At 30.4% G+C, this 12041-nt stretch overlaps 1 protein-coding gene across 1 annotated transcript; it reads left to right on the top strand.

Moving 5' to 3' along the window:
• The first annotated feature begins 238 nt into the window (after positions 1-238).
• Positions 239-11031, top strand: LOC124535596 (putative ATP-dependent RNA helicase DHX57). Its single transcript, XM_047111858.1, has 18 exons — positions 239-426; positions 507-663; positions 986-1134; positions 1537-2515; positions 2829-3035; positions 3492-3771; positions 3845-3946; positions 4440-4624; positions 5090-5244; positions 5599-5781; positions 6181-6431; positions 7223-7470; positions 7860-7934; positions 8364-8570; positions 8880-8954; positions 9777-10023; positions 10389-10477; positions 10865-11031. The coding sequence occupies exons 1-18, from the start codon at positions 359-361 to the stop codon at positions 11006-11008; spliced, it is 3801 nt and encodes a 1266-aa protein (XP_046967814.1). The 5' UTR covers positions 239-358; the 3' UTR covers positions 11009-11031.
• The last annotated feature ends 1010 nt before the right edge of the window (positions 11032-12041 follow it).

Raw genomic sequence — 12041 nt, 5'->3', positions numbered from 1 at the left:
ATAACGCATTCATATTGATTTCTTTTATAAATGTTTAATGATGATCTTCACGATTGTTTACAATACTGTAGATTACTTGCTTGTTCGAGATATAGAGTACTTGTTTATTGTTTTATATATTTTTCCCAAATGTGTTCCTATTTATGATTTAGTTAGTTATAGTTGAGTTAAATAATATTTTTAAATATATTTAATTCGTAATTCGTACCCTTACGATATATCAAGCTGGCAACATTTTCACTCCATCTTAATGACGTTTATAAAAACTGAACAGTGAACATGCTTGTCCCTTCTTATATTTCCTAAAACAACATATTTTTCTATTTTATAAATTTACTTCTGGAACAATATTTACAACATGGATTGCAACAGCAGACAACTAGCCGAAGATTACTTCTTAAGAGTACCAGCTGACGCACGAATAAGGTTTCTTAAATCTAATTGAAATTGCATTACAACATGTTTTAAAACCCTTATAACAAATAAAAATAACATAAAAATTCCAGGAAAGTTAAAGAAGAAGTAGAAGATGACCCTCATCCAACCTTGAAGGTTGAAATGCAAACTGTTCGTCTTAATCCAGATTCACAAAAACTTATTTTGGATACATTAAGGTATATACATGGACCTGATTTTAAATTGGGCAGTGCAAGTTTATACAAGGTACGTTATTTACAGGATTCAATTGATAAAAGACTTAAACCTCGTATTTTTTAATTTGTGTAGATAATTGAGTATCACCAATAAAACGTCATAAAATCTTGTGCAATATTTTCGTTGTGTATAAGTTCAAATGATTATAATGCTCAGAGGGCGATTAGTTGAACTATGCTGTGTCATATGTATAATCAACAATATCAGAAAGAGATAATATATACAATAACTAAAACTTGCTAAATTATGTTTATAATAAATGTCTTTGTACTTTGAATTTCCTCGATTATATTCAAATTAAACAATCATTTAAAGACGCTTGTTTTTACAGGATAAAGGTTCAAATCTAAGTAACAGATATTGGATGCAAAGAGGCAACTTAGTAGTTCAAGGCGGCTGTGACTATTCACTTACTACAAAACCAGATATCAAAACCTCTGAAGCAAGGCTACGAGAATTCGCGTTGACTAAATTAGAGAAGTATGTCATATGGTGGTTCTAACTTATTTATAAATGGATCTTCATTAATTTAACTATTATAATATGCAAGATATGTATTTGTATATACTGGGAAGGCTTAATGCAAGCCTACTCTGTATAGGTAGCACTCATTTGTCTAATTTCAAATAGTAATAATTAGTATATACATGTCTTAACTTTAATGGTTTAAATAGACTGAGTTAGGATAACAATAGGCACAAGGGTGCTGCATATTATAATCCTAGCATTTTAGTTTTACTTTTTAGAGGTGCATAGAAAATATATGTATATGAAACATGGTGACTATTTACCATCATCAGCTTATTTATTTGTAATATTTATGAAAAAAATATATTATAGCTTCTATACTAGTTTTAATTGAACATATTTTCTCATTTTCAGATATTGTTTTCATAAAGCACATAGTGCAGAGGCTTTAGAGTACGCAGCTGAAAATGTCGAGAAAGCATTAGAAATCCTATACAGCAAATATATCAATGTTAGTGAAGAAAATAAACCAGAAAATGTTCCATCACAGTCTGAATTGATGGAAATGAGAATGGATGAAAAAGCTGTACTCGAATCTATTTATGAAAGTAATTTCAATGTGAAAGACAATAATGTTTGGACAGTCAAACTTAATATGGATTATTTAACAAAAGTGTATGAGAACAAAGATTCTGACATAGTAAAAAGAAAAGTAAATACAAATAACAATACAAATTTCAAAACGAAAAAGAAAGAGGCATGCAAACTTTTCCTACGAGGTTCGTGCAGATTCGGTGCTAAATGTAAATTCTTACATGGTAATCCTATAGAAAATAAACCAAGTGAAGTTGAAAACAAAGACAGTGAAAAAGTCTCTTATGAATTAGAAATAAGATTTACCGACGGTACTCTATATCCTTATCAACCTCCGTTATTATTTTTCAAACTAGTTCATAAAACAGATTTAATACCGGAGCTTACGTGTTTACGAATAACTGCTAGATTATATGAGGAAGCTAAAATTTTAGCACAAGATGGTATACCGAGTATTTATTCGTTAGTGGAATTATTAAATAATGAAGATGATATAGTTAATTATGTAAAATTTGATACTAGAAAATTTCCTGAACCATCAGATGCTCTGTTTCCACAGTTAATTGAAAACACAGAAAACGAAGAAAAGCAGCTTCCATCCCATTACAAAAAGGGTGCATCTAGAGACAATAGATCATCAATTAATGTTGAAGAGCTTTTAAAAGAAAATAGTGAAATAGCAAAACGGTGGTCGGAGAAAAAAGAGAACAATAGATATAATAGAATGATGTCTGATAGAAGGAAACTACCAGCGTGGCAAAAGAGAAAAGAAATTCTAGATGCAATGAATAAATCACAAGTAAGTAGTGACATATATATATATATGTTTTGTTTATTTATGATAATAAATATGACAAGATTAAAAATCCTATTAATTTTATAATGAAATATTGGTTCAAATGTTTTAAATAACATACAAGAACTAACCAACTGTGTGTGTGTGTGCGTGTACAGGAAATGTTTAATTGAACACAAATACAAGTACCCACTCAATTTTTTAATTCTCAATTAAATAGATTTGTAATTTAGCATGATTGAGATCACGCTTATCAATAATATCAAGTCTAGATTCTAGACCATTAAAGTACTAAATAGAATGAATTTTGTTGCAGGTAATAGTCATAAGTGGTGAAACTGGATGCGGTAAAAGTACTCAAGTTCCTCAATACATACTCGATGATTGGTTAAGTAATTATAAAAATGGAAGAGAACACGTTGAAATTGTATGCACACAGCCACGAAGGATATCAGCTATTGGTGTCGCTGAAAGGGTTGCTGAGGAGAGGGTTGAAAAGGCCGGTCAAGTTGTTGGTTACCAGGTGGGTAATTCCCTATCTTGTATAAGTATTAGAATTAATCAGCAAAAACAATACATGTTTCGATATGATCCTGTTAGTATGTTCTTGATAATGCACCATTAGGACTTTTGTCTACTTTTATCCGAACTAGTGTTCCGTAATTGTGTGTGAACCGTAATTGTACTCTATTAGTTCTCATAATTGTGATCCCCTACACAGGACCAAGAAGGTTTCACACATTTAAAGCACGGTAATGATTATCATAATAAATTCAATTGGTCTTGCAGAAAAATGTGCAACAAAGTGACCACAATGACAGTCAAGCATTCATATTGTAATACTCCGTCTATTTCCACTAAAATTTTATACTCTTATATAGTCACATCGTAGGTCAAAAAGTATTTGTATGATAAGAAAAGTTACAAACACCTTTATTTTAGACATGACCTTTTAATACAATTTCAAAATTGTTTACAGATCAGGCTAGAAAGCAAAATATCGTCTAAAACAAGATTAATATTTTGCACAACGGGTATACTGTTACGGAGATTGGAATATGACCCTCAATTAAAATCAGTGACGCATATAATTGTGGATGAGGTCCACGAGAGATCAGAGGAAAGTGATTTTCTATTACTAATTCTAAGGGACCTAATCAAAGTAAGGAAGGATTTGACAGTCATTCTCATGAGTGCTACACTGAATGCCGATTTGTTTTCCAATTACTTTGACAATGTTCCAGTTTTGGAAATACCAGGTATGAGAACCAGAATGTGATTTTATCATGTCAACATAGTTTAATAGGAGTGTAACAAGTCTTTATGTTTCAGGTAGAACTTTTCCCGTAGAGCAATTGTTCGTAGATGATATAATGGATTTGACAAATTATGTGTTAGAAGAAAATGGTACTTATGCTCGAAAAGTTAAAAAAGGTAAAAAAAATATTATTTGTGGTATAAACATTAGTTTCCACTCTTTCAAGATTTTCTAAATTCGAAAGTGTTTTTTAAATTGCGCTTAATTTAAATTAATAAAAACACTATAATAAAATAAGTAAGATGAAATGTGCTTAGTACTAGATTTCTTCACAAGAACAGATAATTAAAAAATAAACTATATTCATATTAGATAAATCTTGGTCTGAGATATTCCTATAAAAATGTAAAAGTTACACTAAACGTAGAATTATTGGCCCAAGGCCTCTGTTCTCAATGCTCAAATTTATTTGTGGATACATATGAGGCAGATTCTGGGTCTTGTTATTTTTTAATTACAATGTGTTCCTTTATTGCTGATCACAAAATGAATTATACATAAATTAATTACTTGAAAATGTTTAACAGACAAATAAACTCTAAAAACTGTTTAAATTGATTAAAATATATAATAATTATATTTTATAATAATTTTTAATTTTAATTTCAGGTGATAGAGATAAGAAACACGATTTCGAGACAGAATTGGAGACATGTGACGTCCGTTCAGAGGCGACAGAGCCGCCGAAGACATCAATACGAGACGAAAACCTCTCCATATCTCAAATGGTCGCAAGATACCCCAAATGTAGCAAGATAGCCTGCAAAAACTTATATCTTATGGACACTGAAAAGGTTTGAAATTATTTTTATATAACTTTTCTACAAAATAAAAGGGAGAACTTATTTGTTAAAAGGCTCTAAACAACTATTATTAATTTGAGAGTGAAATTTTTTAATTTTAATAATTTATATATTTTTCAAATATATATTTTGATTTGATATCTGCCACCTGGTAATATAGAAAATTGTTGCCCATTTCATATTAACTAAAGAATCACTTTTCACCCTCTGTAATTGCATAGAAAACTGTAACCAGTTTGTTCGGTACAAATAACTCACCTGATTTATTGACGTTGGACGTTATTAACTGTGATTTTGAAGAATATTTTCTTTATATGAATAGGTATGAGATGAGACTCAAATGAAGCAGTTTCACATATATCCTCGCCTAAAATAGCCTTAGTTGTAGACTATTATTATAACAAATTATTATTTATGAAATATCAATTTGGTACATTTTATATTTTCTTTTTACAGATAAATTTAGACCTAATTGAGCATGTTCTAACCTATATCGTGCAAGGTGATCACAATTGGCCGAGAGAGGGCGCTATTCTAATATTTCTTCCTGGTATTGGGGAAATAATGTCACTGTACGACCAACTTGTGGAAAGTCACACATTTAGTCCAAAGTAAGTACTACTACAAACCTTTAAATTATTCGCTTGAGATTTAATAGTTTGTATTTCAAGTAGGCATATTATTTTTTTTAATTGGTATCATTTTTAGTCTTGAGTGTATTTAATTACATATCGATTCATTGTATATCTTTGATTATAACAGGACATAGATTTATTCACTGACACAGGTGCCCCACCATACACATTATTTTAAATATACGCAGACTAATATTTGTTTATATTAAAAAAAAAAGTTGCTTATAGTCTATGGTCTGTATAAAGTCTGACTGTTTTATTTTATGTAACTGTAATAATATCTATAAAAGAAAATATCACATTGTTTACCAACATTTTAATTATTTACAGAACCGGTAGATACATTTTAGTTCCCCTCCACTCAACCCTGTCGAGTGAGGAGCAATCGCTCGTGTTCAAGAAACCCAGACCTGGTGTGCGGAAGATTGTACTCTCTACTAATATAGCCGAGACCTCGGTCACTATTGATGACTGTGTCTTCGTCGTGGATTGCGGAAGAATGAAGGAAAAAAGGTATGATTTGATTTGTCATTGTTCATTCATCATTCAAAAAATGTTTTTGATAACATTCATTCCAAAGAGTAAATATTTGTCTATGGTAGTCTTAATAGTAAGTAAGTAAGTAACACCAACCTCCTCTCCCATTAAGGAGAGGGTTTGGAACATATTCCATCACGCTGTTCCAATGCGGGTTCATGGAATGCACATAACGCAGAATTTCGATGAAATTAGACACATGTAGGTTTCCTCACGATGTTTTCCTTCACCGATGAGCACGTGATAAACACAAATTAAGCACATATATATAGTGGTGTTTGCCTGGCTTTGAACCCGAAATCATTGGTTAAGATGCACACGTTCTATGTTAATGTTTCAAATTAATTGTTAATTTTTAAAATTTTTGTAACACAGGTTCGATTCGAACCGTAACATGGAATCCTTGGATCTCGTGTGGGTGTCCCGAGCCAACGCGAAGCAGCGCAAAGGCAGAGCTGGTCGAGTGATGGCGGGCGTCTGCATACATATGTTCACCTCTCACCGCTACCAGTACCACATGGCCGAGCAACCCGTACCCGAGATACACAGGGTCCCATTGGAACAGTTGATATTGAAGCTGAAGATATTACCTCTCTTCAAATCTATGAGCGTTCATGATGTCTTAGGTGAGTTTGCCTATAAATATCTCTCGCAATTCAATATTTTCAATGTTTACTGTTACTAGTAGGGGTCTGTGCTTGTACGCCTAAGTGACTAGAACCTAAGCGTAAGGTAAAATATTAATAGTTTATATTGTTGTGGTTAGATTTTGAAAAGAGAGTTTAGCAGTGTCGGTATAAGTATAAGGAGTTTTCATGGTTTGGTGATATTGACTGTAAAAAGTGTTTTATATTTTATACTTTGTCATTGTCGTGGGCGATCTTTTTTTATGCTATAAGTTGGCGGACGAGCATATGGGCCACCTGATGGTAAGTGGTCACCATCACCCATAGATAATGACGATGTAAGAAATATTTACTACTCCTTACATCGTCAATGTACCACCAACCTTGGGAACTAAGATGCTGTGTCCCTTGTGCATGTAGTTAATACATCGTGATCATTTACCTGGATGTTTATTTGATCGTCTGCTTTCTAAAAATAAATTTATTAGATCATCAATACATACATACAATACAGTGACACTAAATATTTTACATAATAACTGTAAAAGGCAAGTTTGAGGTGTTTTTCACACCTGTAATAATGGATATTGCAGTTTTGAACAACATTCAAATAATAAATAAAGTAACCTAGTTAATTTTATAAAAGTAAAAAAAAAAACAACAAATAAATTTTTCTAGGAATGTTACTCGATTTATGTAAGAATTCATTAATAATCTTCACAAAAAATATACTTATAATGTAATTTATTAAGACTAACTTCCGACTTTAACAATTCATATTTAATCTTCAGGGAAAACAATAGAGCCACCATTAAAGTCTAATATAGACGGAGCTCTCACACGCCTTCAAGATGTTGGTGCGCTAGACAAGTCGTATGTTCTGACTGCACTTGGCAGACACTTGGCAGAGCTGCCGGTCGATGTCCGGATTGGCAAATTAATGTTATTCGGTGCCATATTCTGTTGCGTTGATTCGGCTTTGACTATGGCAGCGTTTCTCAGTCATAAGAGTCCGTTTCTGTCTCCTTTTGGGAAAAAGGTGGGTTTGTATTTTATGTTAAGTAATAATGAATATGGGTTTATATTTTATTAAATGATATTTTGACTAATACGAACGCACTCTGCCAGCTGTTTGAACATGAAAGTTGAGTGGGCCCGTTCTTCTATAGCCACGAAAGACATAACATTGAAAATCCAGCAGGAGGATGCTGTATTAGCATTTTGATACACCAATGCGTTTGTACCCGGAATGTTTCGTTATTCTTTGTTATACCGTTTTTTTATGCCTGTGATATATTCGATTTGAGAGCATCGACAATTTTTAAAATAAACTAAACTAAACTACAAAAAACATTAGTTTAGATATTGTATGAAAATATATAAGTTAAAATGTTGAGTAGGTCAAATAATATGTTTTTTTATTTACAGTCAGAAGCAGATGCAAAAAGGAGAGAATTTGCTTGTTCGAACAGTGACCAGCTGACCACTTTGCGAGCTTACAGAGTAAGTGTCGTTTGATAATTAGTATTAATTAAAATTGTTTTGTATAGTACATTATATAGGACCTTTAAAATTAGATAACGATTTAAATCTAAATAATAATGAATTCTTGTATGTGTTTATCTTGTCTTACCTATTGGTTATTTAATGCAAATATACATAAACATACTAAATTCTATATATATAAATATCTTATTCGATAATATTATCATTTCCAAATTTTGTGATTTGTTAATGAATTTCGTATTGGTAATTAGGTTCTAATAAAACTTCATATAGAGAATTGAATTTATTTTATGTTATATATTTATTTATTGAACGCCACGAAACGCTATTTCATTCATATTTTATTTAAATACAATTATGCATAAACTGGTAACACTAATTTTTGTTAAATATCGTATCGAAATAAAATTTTAAATCTATCAACAGAAATGGCAGGAGATACTTAAATCAAGTACACACGCGGCGCTAGTATTCGCAAACGACCATTTCCTGTCACACAAGACGCTATCGATGCTGGCTGATATCAAGCACCAACTCCTGGGACTGCTGGCGTCCATCGGCTTCGTACCAGAGATGCCATCATTAAGGAAGAAAATGAGGAAAGATTCCGTCGCTCTCCTGACTGGGGAAGAGGTAGGTTTGCGCCAAATCTATTGCCTAGTCTTTCTTGGCCCGTGATTAAAATTCTATGAACAAGATTACGTAGATATTTATAACTTGACAAATAATTTTGACTTGACTTAACTTTGATATGTAAAAAAAAGGAAAATAAAATATTCTTTTGTATACTCTTTAATGTAAATCCCATAATGCTTTCTTTATACTAAATTTCATCAAATTCGTTTCAGTAGTTCAGCTATAAAAGCGTAACAGACAGAGATACTTAAGGCTAAATAAAATGTAATAGTGTAACATACTGATATAATTTAATTATTTTTACAGTTGAACACAAATGGAAATAATGACAAGTTATTGGCTGCTATATTATGTGCTGCCTTATATCCTAATGTTGTCAAGGTAAAATATATATTTTATAACATAATCATTCATAGTTTATTTCATGACATTTACAGATTTAATTAAGATGGAATATAAAAGAAAATATAACATAAAGGCATCCTCGGTTATAATAGTATATAAGCTAATAAAAAAATATATAAGCTACCCATATGGTTACTATTGTATTTCGAACATTCTCCCCGGTGGTATCTATATTGTATGACAAGTATTAGTTTCATATTAAATTGAATCTTCTAAACTAATGTTTAAAAGTGATTTCAGTAGCATTAGTGAAGTATATCGTCTTTCAATGTAGTTCACATGACAGTTATACTAGCGGCAAGATACGATGGCCGTTTTGACATATTAAAAAAGTGATGTGAAATGTAAATTTATCATCGATATAATATATTCAAATCTTTGTTTTTTTTTGCAAGTAATTTAATTCAAGTTTTTGTTGCAAGTAGTATCTGATTAAAAAGGTTTAATAAAAAAAAAATATAAAATAAGTTTAAGTAATATATTCGAACGAAATCAATTTAAATCAAAAATTGGAATTAGAATGAATAACTGTATAAACACATTACATACAAAAAATAAATTGATTAAAAAAAAACTGTTATCTTCGCGGTACCCTAATATTTGTAGTTCAGAAATCACATTCGATAAATTTTATGAGTAACTTGCACGTCACTATTGACAATAAAGAACAACAATTTGCTCCTTTGATCTAATTACTTATTAAATACGAAACTTCATGAGCGGGCAAACGTCAAAACGGCCATCATAATGTGCCGCTACTATAACAACTCATTATAAAATTTTACAATTGTTTTCTAGGTGCTTACTCCTGAAAAATCTTTCCACATGCAAGCCGGTGGAGCCATACCCCGTCAACCCAACCCAGATGAGCTCAAATTTAAGACAAAATCAGATGGATATGTAGCGCTGCATCCTTCTTCTGTGAATTCAACGATTGGATACTATGCTAGCCCGTATCTAGTTTATCAGGAGAAAGTTAAAACGTCGAGAGTTTTCATTCGAGAATGTTCCATGGTGCCTCAGCTACCATTGGTTTTATTTTCTGGTTAGTATCGTATTAGTTCTTGGAGTCTAGACTAAAATGAATGAATGAAGAATGACTAATTAAAACAAACTTTAGGCACATTTTTTTATTAAAGTGAATTTATTAGTGAGTGTAGCAAATCAACTTAATGATAATATTTTGTATTGTAATCATCAAAAGAACTTAGCTATTTTAGTGTCAGTTTTCATTAGTGTATTTACATAAAATTGCAGTTTAAAATTTTATGTATATCTATATAAATATATATGTAAGAGGTAATATAATGACCATGAAATGGCTAAGATCTCTACAATTAAGTAGAAGATTTAGAGCCTCTTCAATATTACGCCAAAGTGAGTTTTAGATTTTAATTTATTCTTTTATAGGATGCACACTAGCAGTGGAACTACACAACGGTACATTCATTGTCTCCTTGGAAGATGGATGGATTATGTTCCAAGTTGAAAAACATGAAGTGAGCTTTACTTTTTTTCATATTTTATTTTCCTCAGATGCTAGTTGAAAAGCTGTGTTTATTTCGCGATAACTTTTTTTTTTTAAATCTCCCCTTTACTGCGAATTAAAGTTAGAATCTTAAATTGCATTTCATTCCACCAAATACTTAGAAACGTAAAAATATGCTCTAATAAATATTATAAAAGTATTTTTTTTTATACCTGTTGCTTTGTAAAATATAATTGACATTGTAGAAATTTTTTATTTACATTTATCATAATTACCAAGTTGTTAAAACTTTTCGCGCCATTCGAAATAACTTTTTTTATTTTTTTTTTAATATTTTTGACATTTGACAATGGCCAATATTTTCTACCAAGTGTTTCAAACTAATTTTTATTTTCAGGTTGCTGAAATGTTGAAGACGATACGAGTAGAACTAATTAACCTTCTCGAAGAGAAGATAAATGATCCGTCATTGAATTTACTTCACTACGAAAAAGGGAATAGAATAATAAAAACTATTGTCCAAATTATAACTAAAGATTAAATAAAATTAATTTATACTGATGATGTTAACCATGATTTAATTATATTTGTTATTTATTAATAAATTATAATTATTTTAATGAAATATATGTAATTTAAAATTATTACTAAGTTATTTTACAAATAAGCATCAAAATTACTCTCAAAATTATTTATTTTTATTACAAGAAAATCATTTATTTAAGTTTTAATTTTATAGTTATACTGAAAATTAAAATGTTGTTTAGTATTTTTATGTCCAATTATAATAATAAAAATGAGTGGTTCTCAATCTCGACTAAGTTTATAACTATAACATGCAGACATTGTCCTATCTGTGTATATATTAAACTAATTGTCATAACGATCAGTCATACAGCAGCGTAATAGAGGTTTCATATCTTGCAGCGCCATCTAGTAGTGAGTTACATCGAAGTAGATAACTAACACCTTTATTAAATAATTTATTTATTTTGAAAATAAACGGAATGATTACATTTTATAAAAGTAAGGTATAAATAATATATATATCGTCAATAGGAATATTGAAGAAAATAACTAGCAAAAAGTAAGCTAAATTGCAACAAAATATATAATCATAAATATACAATGAATAGTATTGATTCCACTTTAACAGTGGTCAAATTTGATCTAAATTGTTGAAATATCTCAAAAAGATGATATCATCGTGATAATAATGAATAATGGCGATATTTCCGTCGCAAAAATATCTTTGAAAATATAAAATACTGTACAACTTTTCAACTATGTGTGTAAGGCCTAAGAATGGCCTAAGGCCTGTGATGTAAATGACTACAATCGATCACGTGGCGATTCCAGTAACCACTATGCCAGTCCGTTTTCAAACTATTGTATAAAAAGTTTTATTATACGTTAATATATACATGCTATTCTTTATATATAATATATATGTAAATAAAATTGTAGTATGTTTTCATCGTATTTATTACAATTGTTTTATGTTAAATAAGGAAACTTGTGATAATTTCATTTAATTAAAAATATTCGTATGATATATTTATATTATAATATAA

The sequence above is a fragment of the Vanessa cardui genome, chromosome 15 (assembly GCF_905220365.1).
Source record: "Vanessa cardui chromosome 15, ilVanCard2.1, whole genome shotgun sequence".
Taxonomy (NCBI): Eukaryota; Metazoa; Arthropoda; class Insecta; order Lepidoptera; family Nymphalidae; genus Vanessa; species Vanessa cardui.
The sequence above is the reverse complement of the archived record's forward strand: the minus strand, read 5'-3'. Positions and strand labels throughout refer to the sequence as shown.